At 40.3% G+C, this 18,211-nt stretch overlaps 1 protein-coding gene across 2 annotated transcripts in view; it reads left to right on the top strand.

Annotated features, from left to right (window-relative positions):
• The window catches only part of atp8b1 (ATPase phospholipid transporting 8B1), a 139,579-nt gene that overhangs the window by 72,653 nt on the left and 48,715 nt on the right, over positions 1-18,211 (top strand). For both annotated transcript variants that reach the window (XM_072573822.1, XM_072573833.1), the window contains 10 exons: positions 168-259; positions 447-560; positions 3,775-3,873; positions 6,682-6,743; positions 8,397-8,469; positions 8,557-8,627; positions 10,655-10,737; positions 14,493-14,651; positions 15,195-15,283; positions 15,383-15,579. In XM_072573822.1, the coding sequence (XP_072429923.1) occupies positions 168-259; positions 447-560; positions 3,775-3,873; positions 6,682-6,743; positions 8,397-8,469; positions 8,557-8,627; positions 10,655-10,737; positions 14,493-14,651; positions 15,195-15,283; positions 15,383-15,579 (1,039 nt within the window). The remainder of the gene's footprint in view (positions 1-167; positions 260-446; positions 561-3,774; positions 3,874-6,681; positions 6,744-8,396; positions 8,470-8,556; positions 8,628-10,654; positions 10,738-14,492; positions 14,652-15,194; positions 15,284-15,382; positions 15,580-18,211) is intronic.

Genomic DNA, 18,211 nt, shown 5'->3' on the forward strand with positions numbered 1-18,211 from the left:
TTGCCACTCCAAACGTGAAAACTGAATGTCCAATTGGTGTTGTTGAATAATCCAACCGTTTTAATTTCAAAAGCAAAGTGTTAATGCCACACCCCAATCGGTTTCCTTACTTTGATTGTTGTTCAGATTATTGTTTTAAAAAATGTTTCACTCTGCTTTGTTTCCAGAATACACATGGAAAGTCAAAGCAAATGACAGAAACTTTAACAATCAGTTCACAGTTACAAAGTATGGTTGCATTAAAACAAGCAAATATTCAGTAAGTATAAATTTGTTTTTACTTATTTTCTACCTAGCAGTAACTTTTGCACACTTGAAAGTACAATCTTTCTAAAGCTATTATTTTCATCATGCATTCTGTTTGTTATGTGGGTACACAATTTCATCTCTCTGTATGTTCAGACATTTTCTGAACCATAACAGCACTTGTCCAATTTTACTTTCAGGGGAATGCAATCCGGACGTATAAGTACAATATTTTAACTTTTTTACCAAAGAATCTGATGGAACAATTTAAAAGAGCAGCCAATGCCTACTTTTTGATTCTTCTCATCCTTCAAGTAAGTGGTTTTGAAAAATTATTGAACAATTTAAAATAACTTATTATATAATCTCTCCTTCTGGTGCTTTTTGTAACATTAGAAACTAAATTTGTTGCACTTATTGCAAAGTTAAGGTGTCCTTTTGAATAATTTCAAGTCAGCGCAATTTTGCGTCAGAAGTACTTAAGCTCATTACTGTCAAGCTAATTGGAATCTGCCGCAAACTTGTCAAAATTCAGTACTAGATAGTCAAGAGGACCTATCGGAGAGCTGAAAAAAATCCCCTGTTAAATTGCCAGGGGGAACGCTAAGAAAATTGTCCATGCATTTAAAAGCTCTGCCTTCTAAATCTTCGAAAATAATGTCTGGAGTGTTATACCAAAATAACACTGTGCTATATCATTGAGCTGAGGTAAGCTTGCAGAGCTTTCATTACATGATTAATACTACTTTAGTGATTCCACAATCACCCATTATCACAGCAGTTGCCCACCATTTCCCTTTCAATGACAGGTGCAATTTGTTGACTCTCTTGTTCGATCTTGAAAGTGATCATGCATTTGAATTAAATGTCTGTTGTTATGAGGTTTTATTTCAGTGAAAGAGTGTAAGTGTAGGAAGTGTTTCTTTTGATTGCAATGGAGTGAAATCTGCAATAGACACTTAAACATGTATCTCATCTCAAATTCTATAAAATTGTGCCTGACTCTGTGGATACTAGTGAGTTAGAAGATTTGAAGAGTCAGATGTGAGGATGCCTGGGTTAGGATGAGTTGGCACTAATATTGTATTTGTGCTATAAAGGACCAGGGATGGGGTGAATTGTTGGATGGGCATACCATTGCATGGAAGGTATGAGAGGATATAGGATTGTCTGTGGGGATAACTTGGCATAGGATCAATTGGTATTGTTGAGCGGGCATAGTTTGGAAAGGGGAAGCATGAGAGACTATTCTGGATGGATGGGGAGGCAAAAAGTGGTGTGGTTGGAAAGGATGGTTGTTGGGGACTGGAGGGGAGGGTGAAGGCTGGAGCAACGTTTCCTGCTTTATTCTTGATTTCTAAATCCTGCATAGTCCTCTGCAACCAGGAGCTGCCTCAATCCCTCAAGGGTAGCCCACCCTGACTTCTAATACAACCTGAAGCCACAGACTATAAATCTGATGACTGAGCACACATGGGAGGCAATGGTATTATCATTGGACTATTAGACCAGAAACTCAGGGAAATGTTCTGGAGACCCGGATTTGAATTTCACTATAGTAAATGGTGAAATTGAATTGAATGAACATCTGGAATTAAGACCCTCATGATGACTATGAATCCATTGCCTATGGTCAGGAAAAACCTATTTGGTACTAATGTACTTTAGGGAACGCAACTGCTATCCTCACCTGGTCTGGCAACGTGGTTTACTCTTAACAATTGGGCATTGACAATAGCCAATGAAGCCCTCATTCTGTGATGAATTTTAAAAAATGTTCTCAATAGCTAGGTTTGCAGAACTAGGTACTTTTCCATCACTGTGCAATTGACCTTCAAGTGAAAATCCAGACACGTCCATCAGTGCCTGAAAGGGAAAATTAGGTGACTGTCAACAGAGTCCCGGTGAGAGATGTTTACTTAAACAACACCTCTGCTTCATAGGCACAATAAAGATTTGAGAGGCTGTGTATTTCTGGCAATGTCAATTTACTGACATTGCATGTGCATTTTGGGATCCCTGTGGTTGCTGTTTTACTTGTCATTTTAAGCTTTATGAACATTGCATCCTTCTCATTTGATTCCTTAAAGAGGGAGTATTTTAATAGAGGTTGTGGGAGGTCTGAAATTATCGCTTTAGATCAGAGGCCTTTTAGCTTGTGATGAGATGTGCCTTTAAGAGGGTTTTGTTTTGTCCTGTTTCTCTTAGAGGAGTGTTGTAAATCTGGTACCTAGGTATCTACTCCATGGAAAGAAGTTTTGTTTTAGGAAAAGAAAGCATGAGTGGGTGGAGTCAAGGGTGTTAGTTTGGCTTTCAGTTGTTAGAGTTGAAGCTGCTCAATGCAGGTGTCTCTGCTGCTGCAAAATGATCTTTCCCTGCGGCGAGCTTCTGTCATGTTCCTTCTCCTAGACTGGAGAAGATTGCAAGAGAGGGAAATCTGTTTGCTGAGTTTGCCTTTGCCAAGGGCGTGTTTGTGATGCTGCTTTATCGGAACTGTTGATGTGTAATAGTTAAAATATTATTTTAAGTATTACAGTTGAGTTTAGGTTATGCCAATTCTTTTTTTTTTTGTTTGTATTTTAACTATGGTCACAGAGACATAAAGATGCATAGCACAAAAACAGACCCTTTGGTCGAACTCTTCCATGCTGACCAGATATCCCACCCTAATCTAGTCCCATTTGTGAGTATTTGGCCCATATCCCACTAAACCCTTTCTATTCATATATCCATCCAGATGCCTTTTAAATGTTGTCATTGTACCAGCCTCTACCATTTCCTCTGGCAGCTCATTCCATACATGCACCACCCTCTGTGTGAAAAGGTTGCCCCTTAGGTCCCTTTTATATCTTTTCCCCTTTCACCCTAAACCTATGCCCTCTAGTTATGGGAAAAGAACTTGTCTATTTACCCTATCCATGCCCACCATGATTTTGTAAACCTCTATATGATCACCCCTCAGCCTCCAGCGCTCCAGGGATAACAGCCCTGGCCTATTCAGCCTCTCCCTGTAGCTCAAATCCTCAAACCTTGACGACTTCAGTGTAAATCATTCCTGAACCATTTCATGCTGTCAGAATAAAGTGTGTTTTGCTTAAAGTCTAGTAGTTTCACTAATTGAATCACATCTGAAATGCAATGCTTTACACTTACCTTTTAAGATAAATGTTAGGGTCTAGGGTCTTTGTGTTTTGAGGGGGTTTAATCTAATCCACAACAAGTTGCAGTAATGCAACAGAGGAAAATTTTTGGTCTGTTTAACATTTGAATGATTTGTGTGCCTATGTGATAAGTATTTTCTAATTAACCTGTTCGGAGATGTTAGTACATAGCTCTTGAGTAGATGGGACTTCAACGTGGGTCTCCTCCCTCAGACGTAGGGTCAGTACTACAATACCATGAGAATCCTCTGCACCTCTGTGGTATATAAGTAATAACAACAAGAACTACCTGAATATTGAGAAGATAAAATCATTCAATGAAATATCAGTTTGTATAAGCAATTATTGTTTTTGTTTTTCTTTTTAGGCCATTCCTCAGATCTCAACCTTGGCATGGTACACCACATTGGTGCCTTTAGTGGTGGTGCTGGGAATAACAGCAATCAAGGATGCTGTTGATGATATTGTGAGCATTTATTCTACTTTTGTCTGACCAAACAATCGAAAACATGAGCTACTAATGTTGAACCACCTTTGCTGTTTGAAATGGAGTTGGAAGTACATGATCACGTCAGGAGCTCGTCTGTGTCAGATAAGAAGAGAAGGTTGCGAACCGGTAGTTTTGATCTCAGGCCATCAACAAATGAGATGGAGAGCAATGTTGGTGGGTGGAACCAAAGATAGTGGCTTTAGACTTGCCCGTACTTATTTAGGCGAGTCAATATTGGGAAGACTCGAGCCATTCTCTTGTCAACCAGGACTGAATGGTTGACAAGTAGAGTGACAAATTGGAGATGAATAAAGAACAAAGACAGGTGGTCCTGAAGTAGATTTGGGTTCATTTGACACTTGAAACGTAATATTTAAATAATATAGTTGGAAACATGGATTCTTGGCACATAAGTTTAGTTTGCACTAACATGAGGTGATGTGAAGTCTGACATTTTGGCACAAGTAGAGATGAGGAGTGGAGTGAAATGAGTTTTAAAATGAAGTAGATAGGGGAAAGAATAATCTGTTTCAAAATGTGGTACATGGAGTCCTGATTTATGAACATCCAAATTATAAACACTCACTGTTAGCAGAACAGGTAATTTTAAAGGTCTGATCTCCAAACCTTTCCCATCTGATGATTTAGATTAGATTAGATTCCCTACAGTGTGGAAACAGGCCCTTTGGCCCAACAAGTCCACAGCAACCCTCCGAAGAGTAATCCACCCAGACCCATTCCCCTACCCCATATTCACCCCTAACCAACGCACCTAACACTATGGACAATTTATCATGGCCTGCACATCTTTGGATCATGGGAGGAAACCAGAGCACCCGGAGGAAACCCATGCAGACAAGCAGAGAACATGCAAACTCCACACGGACAGGAATCGAACCCGGGTCCCTGGTGCTGTGAGGTAGCAGTGCTAACCACTGAGCCACCGTATTGCCCCTGGTGTGGCCCATGGTGAATGGCAGCTTTACATTGTCCTTCCTTGTGTTCTGTCGTGAGAATGGATTCCAGAATGGAAGCCTATGTATTGTGGATATTTTACAACTTAATTTGGCTAAGTCTAATGGCTGTAACAACTGCTCTGCCTTTGAAAGGCTTGCACATTTCTTAGATGCCAGCCAAATTCTAAAGGATCCCTCACTGATAATTGAGACTGCCATTTTCAAAACAAGACATGGAGCGACTTCTAATGGAGTGGATGAGGATTTTAAGTCTAATATCTTTGGTGAGGAAAGGAACAGTAGGAGTCAATAGAACTAGCAAGAAAAGCAATGACTAGGGAATATTATTTTATCAGAGAATACAAACTGCAGTGTGCTAGGTGAACTGGAGTTTGATGATGGACCTGGGGATGTCAACAAAGAGAATATCCAGGAGAAAGTAAAGCCTGCACAACGAGATGATTACAATGAGGCTTGCTGCAAGTGAAGATAGGGCAGAGATGGGTAATGTCGTCAAGATGGAAGTAGGTGATCTTGCTGATGCAGTGTCTCTGGATTCATGGAAGGACCCTTGGAGTCTTGACAAATTAATGACTAATTGGATAGTTCTGCAAACAATTAAAACTTTTGGGCTATGATAAATGATTGTGCTTTTCTTTAATTTTATTTGAACAGTATTGTTCTTAAAAAAAATGATAACCAGCCAGACAGGTGAAGCTGGATGGTCATCTGATGAAATTGTGAGGAATGTATTCAACAGGAGTTGGCAGCTGAAGGTTTGAGGTTAATCTCAGATGTGAAGACTCACTAGGGTAATGTGGTGGGAATGAAGTCCCATTCATTCCAGAGTTTTCACAAAAATTTTAGAATGAATACACAATTTTTCATTTATCTGATTTTCAGACCCCAGTTGAGAGAAAGCAAAGACTACTTAACAAGAATTGGTATTTATTATGAGTGATAAGACTGTCTAGCTCTAGGAAGACAGATCTAGTGGATCTGAGGATATATCTGCATGAATTGAAGGTGTCAGGATGAATTGAGAAAGTGGATTTTGAAGCATACAGGATTCTGGACTTTACAAATAGGCCTTAAAATAAAAGGCAGGAAGGCAATCCTGTAAAAAAATGGTTAGGTGTCAACTATCTCCAATAAGAGACAATCTGACCTTCACCCCTTCACATTCAATGATGTTGCCATCACCTTAATGCCCTCCTATCAACATCCTCTGATTTACCACTGACCAGAAACTGAACTGGACTATCCATAGGAATACAGTGGCTACAAGAGCAGGTCAGAGGCTAGGAGCACTGTAGCAAGTAACTCACCTTCTGACTCCCCAGAGCTTATTAACCATCAACAAGGCACACAAGTCCATGGAATGCTCTCCAAATGCCTGATGAATGCAACTTTACTAACCAATTAAGAAAACCTTGTTGCTGTGTATCATGGAATTGAGTCATTAATTCTTCTCCTCTTCTCTCCATTTTCTGTTAGTCGTCATTCCCTCAGGGGCTCACTAATGGATCCCATTTTATATTTGCCAGAAGAATGGAAAATTGGCAAGTTGTTTGACATCTGCCACATGTGCATTTGAATGTAGACATAGCAATACATTTGTTAGCTGAAGGTGCTATTTGTCTGCTCTTCTAATTTAAAACATAATAATGAAGAACCCACAGCTTAATTTGATAGCAGGCAACGCCTTAACTGAGTTGCCAGTTTTATGGTAAGCTATTTCTGTTGGATGGTGCTAGAGCATATAAAAGTCACGGGTAATCAAGTCATGACTGTCAACGTTGACTAATTTCCATTTTGTCTTGTACAGGCAAGACACAAGATGGACAGAATTGTTAATAATCGGAAATGTGAAGTCCTGCAGGATGGCAGGTATTATGAGATTTTTAAATCTTTATCATAGTCTTATAACACTGTCCTTACCATCTCTTAAATGTTGCTGTTGAAAACCTCTCGAAAGTTTCCAGCTTCTTGCATAATGAGGGAGTGGCAGCCCGGCACAATATTGTTTTGTTGCATTCAATACAGTCAATGAGGTGAGCACACACCCATAATTCAAATATTCTGTGTTGAATTTTGAACCAAATATGAAAGTGAGCAATTTGCTGCCCTCTGCTGCCAAATAGGAGCAGCACCTGTTCCAGTGGTTGTGTCTTATGCCTCTGGCAGGAAGAAAATGCTATTAAAGTTCATGTTTGCATTTGTCACTTCTAATTGTTTTCTTGAGGAAATAAATGTGTATCAGTCTTAATTTTAATGATTTTGATCATCCAATGTTATTTCACAACCTTGGAACAAGTTTCATGAATGTATATGGAGCTTGCAGTTTGATAGCAAATCAAAATTCCAATCTGAAGTAACATCGGACTATAACTACGTTTTATGTTTATTAGATTAGACTAGATTACTTAGTGTGGAAACAGGTCCTTCGGCCCAACAAGTCCACACCGATCCTCTGAAGAGCAACCCACCCAGACCCATTCCCCTACATTTACCCCTTCACTTCACACAACGGGCAATTTAGCATGGCCAATTCACCTGACCTGCACATTTTTGGACTGTGGGAGGAAACCGGAGCATCCGGAGGAAACCCACGCAGACATGGGGAGAATGTGCAAACTCCACACAGTTGCCGAGGCAGGAGTTGAACCCGGGTCTCTAGCGCTGTGAGGCAGTAGTGGTAACCACTGTGCCACCGTGTCTTGGAATTTAACTCCATTTAAGTACAAAATGATGCACTTTGGAAGAGGTAACAAGACAAGGGGGGTACTCGGTGAATGACAGGACACCAGAAAGCTGAGTGGAAGGGAGGGATCTTGTGCATAGATCTCTAAGGCAGCAGGATTGGTTAATAAGGTAGTTAAGAATGTTGCCACTTGACCAGAAGGATGTGATTGTACTACAGGGGGTACAGAGGAGATATCCCACTCAATGCTTGGGTTGGATCATTTTGACTGCAAAGAGAGGCTGGACAGGTTCAGATTGTTTTCTTTGGAGCAGTGAAGGTGTGGACCTAATAGAAGTGTAGTTCTTTACTACAGACATCTATTCAGAAATGCTATTACCAGCTTCTGGAGCGAGTGGCACATGAACCCCGGCCTCCGATTTCAGAGGTCGGAACACCTCTGGAACCTAATCAAGGTGTGTAAGTTTATAAGGGGCATACAGGTTGGAAAGAAAGTAGCTGTTTCCATGAGTAGTAGAATCATTAACAAGGGGTCATAATTTTAAAATGAAGGGTAGGAGGTTTAGAGGGGATTTGAGGAAAATTCTTTTCACCGAAGGAGTGGTGGAAATTTGGAAGTCCCTGTCCCGGGAGGATAGTAGAGGCAGAAAAGTCACAACCTTTTAAAAAGTGTGTTGATGAGCATTTGAAATGTTGTAACATTCACAGCTATGAGCCTAGTGCAAGAAAGTGAGATCATTGTAGTTGATTGTATTTTTTCCTCTCTCTTGTTGGTGCAGACTCGTTGAGCCAAAGGGCCTCTTCTGTACTCTGACTCATAATATTTTCACCATTTTTAGGTTTCAAACAACAAAGTGGAAGGACATAAAAGTTGGAGATATTGTACGCCTACACAAAGATGATTTTATTCCAGTAAGTTTCATATTTGGTTTAAAAAAAAAGTTGGGAATTTTTTATGTTGTTTTGGATTACATGCGCATATTCTTTGTAATTATCTAGGCTGATATACTACTGTTATCCAGTTCTGAGCCCAACAGCCTTTGTTACGTGGAAACAGCTGAACTTGATGGGTAAGAACTTGCGTTTACAATGAGCTTTTAACTCCGAGGTGGACAATGTTCTTTGCAAACAGAAGGCACTTTCTTTCATAGCATGCACTGCAATAGGCATGATGAAAACAGGCATGATGAAACTAAAGTGTGGTTTGCTAAGAAATTGCTTCATAGGTGCCATAATCATCCACTACTGACCTTTGGAAGCAACGCGGCATATTTACTTCGCTTTGTCATTTGCATTTTAATTTTTGTCGTAATTGCTGTATTGATCATACGACGATGTGGATTTGCTGGATTGAGGTTCTACAGTCATTTCAGTTTTGTAATAATAAAAACAGTTCTAGTACAGTTCTCTCTGAAATATCTTTTTGCATGTGATAAATCAAGTGCAGTAATAGTTATGGTAACTTTTTTCAAAAATTAGACCAAAGGAGCAAAAAGATGAAACGATTGGGTAATCTGTTTGTAGTGATATTGTTTAACAAGAACTGTCAGTCAAGATTCTAGAACACTTTGCAGATTCTCCTGCACTAGTGCCATGTGATCTATCCCATTCTGTTCGAATCACTAGAACAAATAGCAAAGCTTTTGTTTCACACAAACTGCCATGTTATTACCATGAACCCTGGCAATGTTTGTCCAATTACTACTTCTACAATATTTTTTCTGAGTAACCCTAGATAGACTCTTGAATACGTTAATACCTTGAGTTAGTGTATTTCTGCATTCCAAGACATGAAGCATTTCACACACAAGTTGTCAGCTGTTCTACCTGTGTACATGATTTGGAAGTGCCGGTGTTGGACTGGGGTGTACAAAGTTAAAAATCACACAACACCAGGTTATCGTCCAATGGTTTATTTGGAAGCACTAGCTTTTGGAGCGCTGCTCCTTCATCAGGTGATTGTGGTGTATAAGATCGTAAGACACAGAATTTATAGCAAAAGGTTTTAGTGTCATATAACTGAAATTACATATTGCAAAAGACCTAGATTGTTTGTTAAGTCTTGTTCATTCTAAAAGATGAGAGACTTAACAAATAATCCAGATCTCTTTCAATGTATCATTTCATTTGCATCACTCTGTAAACTTTTGCTATAAATTCTGTGTCTTACGATCTTATACTCCACAACAACCACTTGATGAAAGAGCAGCGCTCCAAAAGCTGGTACTTCCAAATAAACCTGTTGGACTATAACCTGATGTTGTGTGATTTTTAACTTTGTATCTGTGCACAGAGGGTCTGTTTGTTTCAGATGTGCACCCAGTGCTGGCTAATCATTTCATGAAAACTCGCTCAGAATGGCAAGGAAAAAGAAGGTTTCTGTTATTTTTTTCACTTTTGCCTCTCAATCTGGATTACCACCTGGAGATGAATAATATTTGCTGTTAATGAGGGATCAAATCAAATTTTGTTGCAAACTTAACTATATTCTGTGAAGTACTGCAGTTATTTTTAGCTTCATGTTCCTCTCTCTCGATCTTCAGATTGATCAGAGCAAATTATTTGAGACTATATTTTGAAGCTGCTTTAACGAGCTTTTATCTTTACACTAAACATTCCATCCTGTATTTGGCATTTCTGAGCATGAGATGAGGGGCTTTCCTGACTTTGAATGTGACCTGAACATTCAGCTGGCTCTTGAGGTTGTCATTCCAAATACACTGGATACTTTTCAATGTTCTTAGAAAAATTCAAGAATGCCTCTGCTTTTCAGCAAATACAACAGTTAATCTGTTTACTTTTTAAAAACATAAACATTAGGCCACAGACTAATGTATTACATTTACTTTGTGGGAAATGTAGACATTCTTAATTAGTCAGATTGACAATATAGCATTGCTTTGTATCAAATTTTTATGGATTATGCTTGTTACCTTTTGCAAAATGGTTTATAAGTCATATTGTCTCTATTAGCTGAAGGATTCAAGTGCAAGCCTGGGAATTTGTCCTTAGGCTAGGCACGGACAATGAGAAAACATGAACAATTGTTGTTGCAAAACAGAAAATTAACACACTGCTGAATTATTTGTGTTTTCAGAGAAACTAACCTGAAGTTTAAAATGTCATTAGAAGTTACTGACAGACTGCTGAAGAAAGAAAAGGATCTGGAATCTTTTGATGGTGAGTTTTTGTGTGCATTATTGCCATCTATACTTTGTAAGTGTTTAGGTTCTTTTTGAGCTCACATTGTAGAATTAAAATACTTGGCATTAGATTTGTGAGGGCAGCTATCTTTACTAACTTCGCTCGGGGTTGGGGGGGGAGGGTGGGAGAAAGAGGGCATGCCAGTCATTCACTGGGCCAGCATCATTGTCCTTCCAGAGTTGCCCTTGTGAAGGTGATGATGAATTGCTGCAGTTCATATAATATAGGTAGACCCACAATGCCATTAGGGAGAAAATTCTAGGATTTCATCCCAGCAATATTGAAGGGATGATGATATATTTCTAAGCCAGGATGGTGAGTGGTTTGGAGGGGAACTTACCGGTTATGGTGTTCTCATTTATCTGCTGCATATGTCCTCCCAGATGGAAATGGTCATGGGGTTGGAAGATACTGTCTAAGGATTGAGTTTCTGCAGTTCATTTTTAGATGGAAAACACTGCTATTACTCAGCGTCAATAAGGAGAGTGTAGATGTTTGTGGATTTGGTGCCAATTAAGTCGGTTGCTTTGTCCTGGAAGCTGTAAAGTTTCATGAATGTTGTTGGATCTGCCCTCATCCAGGCAAGTGGGAAGTGTTCTATCACACTCCTGACTTTGTGCCTTGTCATTGATGGACAGGATTTGGAGAGTTGGGAGGTGTTACTCACTGTAGTATTCCTAGCCTGTCACCTGCTTTTTACAACAGCACAACACAAGAACAGGTCCTTTGGCCCCTTGTAGCCACTGTATTTATATGGTAAGGAGAAAGTGAGGACTGCACATGCTGGAGATTAGACTCAAGACCGTGGTGCTGAAAAAGCACAGCAGGTCAGGAAGCATCTGAGGAGCAGGAGAATCGAAGTTTCGGGCATAAGCCCTTCATTATTCCTAATGACGAGCTTCTGCCCGAAACATCAATTCTTCTGTTCCTATATTTATATGGCTAGTCGAGTTCAATTTCTGGTCAATGATAATCCCCAGAATGTTGATTGTGTTGGGGGGAGGGGGACGGTGGTACTTCAGTGGTAGTTACACTATTAAATATCAAGGGGCTGTGGTTATATTGTCTCTTATTGGGGTTTATTGTTCCCTGGTATTTGTGTGGCATCAATATTACTTGCCACTTGTCAACCCAGGTCTGGGTATTGCCCAGATCTTGTCGCAGTTGAGCATGGACTCCTTCAGTATCTGAGGAGTCAGGAATAATGCTGAACCTTGTGCAATCATCAGTGAACATCCCCACTTCTGACCTTACGAAAGAGAGAAAGCCATTTATGAAGCAGCTGAATATGTTTGGGCGTAGGACATTAGCTTGAGGAGCTCCTTGAAGAGTTATGGTCTAATGAGAAGAATCTTGTTGAGTAAACAAGATGTAGTTTATTGCATCTTTGCAATTATTTACAGGCTAGAAGATCTAGCTCTAGTCTTCAACCAAGTCCTCATGACCTGTTTGTATTAGGTGACACTTATTGGCTTATTCAAGTATTAACCCTTTAATGTCCTTCCAGAACTATGTATAAGACACTGTTTGAAATGTCAGACTGGCTGTTTGCACAGCTCAGATTTTAAAAGGAGGGCTCCTGCCAAGAAATGCATTTACAGTCATAGATTCGTAGCGTCACAGAGATCTCCAGCACAGAAACAGACTTTTCAGTCCAACTCCATGCCAACCAGATACCCTAAATTAACATAGCTCCATTTGCCAGCATTTGGCCTAATATCCCTCTAAACCCTTCCTATTCATATACCCATCCAGATGCTTTTTTAAATATTGTAATTGCACCAGACTGCATCACTTTCTCGGGCAGCTCATTGCATACACACACCACTGTCTGCATAAAAATGTTGCCCCTTGGATCCCTTTTAAATCTTTCCCCTCTCACCCTAAATCCCTAAATCTCACTCTAGTTTTGGACTCCCCTAACCCAAGGAAAAGACCTTGCCTATTTACCCTATCTATGCCCCTTCATGATTTTATAAACCTCTATAAGGTCACCCTTCAGCCTCCAATGCTCCAGGGAAAATAGCCCAGCCTATTCAACCTCTCCCTCTAGCTCAAACCCTCCAACATTGACAACATATTTGAAAATCTTTTCTGAACCCTTTCAAGTTTCACAACGTCCTTTCTATAACAATGAGACCAGACTTGCATTCAGTATTCCAATAGTAGCCTAACCATTAACCTGTACAACCACAGCATGACCTTGCAACTCCGATGCTCAATGCATTGATCGATAACAGAAAGCATACAAAAGGTTGCCTTCACTATCCTATTTACCTGTGACTTCACTTTCAAGGAGCTATGAACCTGTACTCCAAGGTCTCTTTGTTCAGCTACACTCCCCAGGACCTTATCATTAAGGTGTATAAGTCCTGTCCTGATTTGCCTTTCCAAAATGCACCAGCTCATACTTAGCTAAATTAAACTCCATCTGCCCCTCCTTGGCCTGTTTGCCCATCTGATCAATATTCCGTTGTACTCCGAGGTAGCCTTCACTGTACAACTCCAATTCCAGTGTCATCTGCAAACTTGCTAACCATATCTCCTATGTTCACATCCAAATAATTTATATAAATGACAAAAAGAAGTGGACCCAGCACCGATCTTGTAATCAACGCCCAGGTTTGCAGGCAAGAATAAAGGCTCAGCACTAGCCTTGTCTTATGCCTTTTAAAAAAATATTTGGTCATAAAATGCTGGTATTGGTGGCTAGTAGTCAGCATTTACCATTAATTTCTAATTGCCAAGAAGGCAGTTAAGACAACCACACTATTGTGGGTTTGGAGTCACATGCAGATCAGTGTTGAAAAGTGTGGCACTGGAAAAGCAGAGCTGGTCAGGCAGCATCCGAGGAGCAGGAGCTTTTACGTTTCGGGCATAAGCCCTTCAGGATTATGGGGTGTGGTGAATGGGGCTGAGAGATGAATAGCATGGTGGGAGTGGGGGGGTGGGACTTGGGGAAGAAAGCTGGGAAGGCAATAGATGCAGGGGTGGTGATGAGGTGAAGTGGATAGGTGGGAAGGAAGGTCGTCAGATGGGATAGTTCAAGAGGGCAGTGCCGAATTGGAAGGTTGGATCTGGGATGACGTGGGTTGGGGGGAGGGGAGTTGAGGAAATTGGTAAGATCGACATTGATGCCGTGTGGTTTGGCAGATTTCCTTCATTAAAGTCAAATAGTGAAACAGAAAGTTTTTACAATAATCGACAGTGGTTACACGGTCACTGTGAAGCAAGTTCCAGATCTTTTAAAATTCAAAATTTACCTTTTGCCATGGAGAGAATCGAACCAGTGACACCAGAACATTAGTCTTGAGCTCTGAATTACACGTCCAGTGAACTTGCCACTGCACCTTTGCCTCTTTTTCCCCCCCCCCGAGGTTTTTCATTTGGAATGTGTCACTGCTTCAGATCTGATTTTGAGCAGTGAAAAGACAAGCAACAGTAAAATTTGATTTTCAGAAATTAAACCAGGAAGCATTGGTTAGAATATTTAATTCATGTGCAGAAAATGAGAGAAAGAAGGTGAGAAGTAAGAGATAAATGAACGGCCCAGAAAACTATTCAGTTCTACCAAGCTGCTACAAAATCTAAAAGGCATTGTACTGGATTGACCAGTGGCATAGATTTTAAAAAAATATTGCTGTGCAAAAGGAGTAACATTGTTTTAAAAAAATGATCTTTATGGAGGATGTTTAGTCCTTCACTGAACTAAAGCAAACATGTTGCATCAGGTTTAGTAGAATGTGAGGAGCCAAACAATCGACTGGATAAGTTTACCGGGACCTTGTACTGGAGAAACCAGAGTTATCCTCTCGATGTGAACTCAATCCTACTGCGTGGCTGCACAGTCCGTAATACAGAGATTACCCATGGAATTGTCATATTTGCAGGTATTCAACCAATTTTATTTCATCACATCCTGGCTTAATGCACCATATGATTTGAGAAGTTTTGAATTGAATGGGAATTGGGATTACTCCACTTACTCACAGTCTGTCTGGATTTTTAAAGCTATCATAATGAGTTAATGATCATCAAGGTCATCCATGATCTTATTGAAAGGCAGCGCATAATTGATGGGCTGAATGGCCTACTTCTGCTCCTACGCCTTAAAGTCTTTCATTAATATCCTGTGATATTCAGGAGAAGTTGAATAAAACATGTCAAATACACCTATTTATTTGGCAATGAACATAAAACCACCTTGGAATTTTTTGATGTCTTGAAAATAGAGTTGTAATGACTGCTTTAAACCATTCCCTCCCTGTGCTCTAATATTTAAGGAAAGCACTAATTGTTTTATCTGAGCTTTTATCCTGTTTGTACATTTTTAGCATTTTACATGGTAAAGTTGCTTTGATAGAATATGTCATTAGGATAATGACTCCACCAGAATACTGGTATTCCTGTTACACTATATAATCTGTTTACAGGTGCTGATACAAAAATCATGAGGAATGGTGGAAAAACCAACTTCAAAAGGACAAAAATTGACCAACTCATGAACTACATTGTTTATCTGGTAATAGAAATACCATCACCTGCAGGACAGTTACACAATTGTGTTTTTAGATTTTTCATGCAATGAGTGATCCATATGTGCAATTGTACTTCTTTCTAGATCTTTCTGTTCCTCATTCTTCTGTCAGCTGGTCTTGCTATTGGACACACATTCTGGGAAAGTGAAATTGGCAATGCCACCCGATCCTGGTACCTTTATGATGGAGAAGACGATCCACCTTCCTACAGAGGTTTCATTGCCTTTTGGGGTTATATCATTGTTATGAACACACTGGTCCCCATATCACTTTATGTAAGGTAATATACCTCATTCTGTTCTCTTGTTTTGTGTGGCTCCACGAAAGTAAGGCATCCCAATAGTACGCGGGTTGAGTGCCTGAAATTGGTGGTTAAATTCTTTTAAAGGAATGAGGAGGTCAGTATTTATTGCCCATTCCTACTTGTCTTTAATTAAGCAGCTTGCTCTCCCTTTACAATGAACATGTTCTTCTTATTAAAAACTGATACAACTATGGATGCTGGAAATCCGAAACAAAAGCAGAAATTGCTAGAAAAGGTCAGCAGGTTTTGCAACATCTGTGGCGAGAAATCTGAGTTAATGTTTTGGGTCTCATGACCCTTCTTCAGAACTGATGGTGGCTAGGAAATTTTTTTCTTAATGCAGAAGCTAGGGTGGTGAAAGGAGTAATAGGTGGAGATTGAGCCCTCGGAGAGAAGAGCACAGTTGGACAGACAAAGGAGTGGATAATGCAAAGCTACTGATAGGGACCATTAGTGGCTAGCCATGAGTTGTGAGTGATAGCAGACCATGTGATAACAAGACCTGATATGTGGGATAATGACCTGGTGCATCAAGCCCTAAAATTCTTGAACTCGATATTGATTCCAGAAGGCTGGAGAGCTCCCAAGTGGAAAACCAAGTGCTCGTTTTCCACCTAGCACTGCAGTAAGCCTGAGACGCAGATGTTGGCTGGGGAACATGGGTGTGTGCTCATCTTGGAGGCTGCTAGATGTTCAAGGTCATTTCTGCAGACAGAACACCAGTGTTCTCTGATGGAATCTTACCTGGTATGACAAAATTAGGAATGGAAGGAGAATGGTTATATTACTGGTTTTGTAATACGAAGGCTTGGATAAATGAGCTTTCAACTGGAGTTCAAGTTCCTCCAAGTCACCTCCTTTGCTGTCATGCCTAATTCTGCAGATCCCTAAGTTTGAAACATACCTTCCTTTCTGCTGACAAACTTTATAATAAATCAGTCTATTCAGGAGAAAAGAAGCCAAACTTATTGCAAAATTAAAAATCACACAACAGCAGGTTATATTCCAATAGGTTTAATTGAAAGCACACTAGCTTTCAGAGCGTCACACCTTCATCAGGTGATAGTGGAGGGCTGGAGAGAATTTATAATACACAGAATTTATAGCAAACGTTTACAGTGTGATGTAACTGAAAAATTAATTGTCTCTTAAGTCTTTCATCTGTTTGAATGCCATGATTGTTTCACTTCTTTCATGTGTAAATCACAAAACCTTTTTTAAAAAGTTGCATTATCAGGTTAGCTGTTAACAATGGTGATAGCTAGACAATATGTTGAAGGTGTTAGCCCCCTATGTTCTCTGTCTATGCCATGATGTTTAGGTTGGTTCTAATCTAAAAAGTGAGATAACTGAGTTCTACATGAGTGCATGCAGTTTTTGAGCAAAGTACAATGTAACCCTGAAAGTACAAATTCACCCCACAAAATTTGTGTGTGCATGTGGGTCTTTGTCTGTGTGTGTGTGTCTGTCTGTCTGTCTGGGTTGGTGTCTGTGAGTGTCATCATGGGCACCGCACAACAATCAACAGACAGGAGGGTTCCCTCCCAGTTGGGGAACACTTCAGCGGTCCAGGACATTCAACCTCGGACCTTCGGGTGACCATCTTCCATGGCGGACTTCGGGACAGGCAGCAGAGAAAAGTGGCCGAGCAGAGGCTGATAGCTAAGTTCGGTCCCCATAGAGAGGGCCTCAACCGGGACCTTGGGTTCATGTCACATTACAGGGGTTCACCATTGCACCACACACAGACACTCCTTTCTCTCTCTCTCTCTCTCTCTCTCTCTCTCTCTCTCTCTCTCTCTCTCTCTCTCTCTCTCTCTCTCTCTCTCTCTCTCTCTCTCTCTCTCTCTCTCTCTCTCTCTCTCTCTCTCTCTCTCTCTCTCTCTCATACACACATACTCACAAATGCGCACACAGACACCCACACACACTCACACATGTACCCCCTCACAGACTTAAGACACGCTTCTCACACTCTCAACCCCCAACCCAGACACACACACACACAGACAGACAAAGACCCACATGCACACATATATTTTGTGGGGTGAATTAGTACTTGCAGAGTTACATTGTACTTTGCTCAAAAACTGCATGCATTCATATAGAACTCTGTTATCTCATTTTTTAGATTAGAATTAATCTGAACACAGGGGTCTAACACCTTCAACATATTGTCTAGCTATCACTATTGTTAACAGCTAACCCAAGAGTGCAACTTTTTAAAAAAAGGTTTTGTGATTTACACATGAAAGAAGTGAAACAATCATGGCATTTAAACAGATGAAAAACTTAACAGGCAATCAAATTTTCAATGTATAATTTCTTTGTCTGTGTGTGTGTGTCTGTCTGTCTGTCTGGGTTGGTGTCTGTGAGTGTCATCATGGGCACCGCACAACAATCAACAGACAGGAGGGTTCACACTCTAAATTTTTGCTATAAATTCTGTGTGTTAGGATTGAGCCCTCCACTATCACCTGATGAAGGAGCAATGCTCTGAAAGCTAGTGTGCTTCCAATTAAACCTGTTGGACTATAACCTGGTGTTGTGTGATTTTTAACTTTGTACGCCCCAGTCCAACACCGGCATCTCCAGATCAAAACTTATT

This window comes from Chiloscyllium punctatum, chromosome 1, assembly GCF_047496795.1.
Source record: "Chiloscyllium punctatum isolate Juve2018m chromosome 1, sChiPun1.3, whole genome shotgun sequence".
Taxonomy (NCBI): domain Eukaryota; kingdom Metazoa; phylum Chordata; class Chondrichthyes; order Orectolobiformes; family Hemiscylliidae; genus Chiloscyllium; species Chiloscyllium punctatum.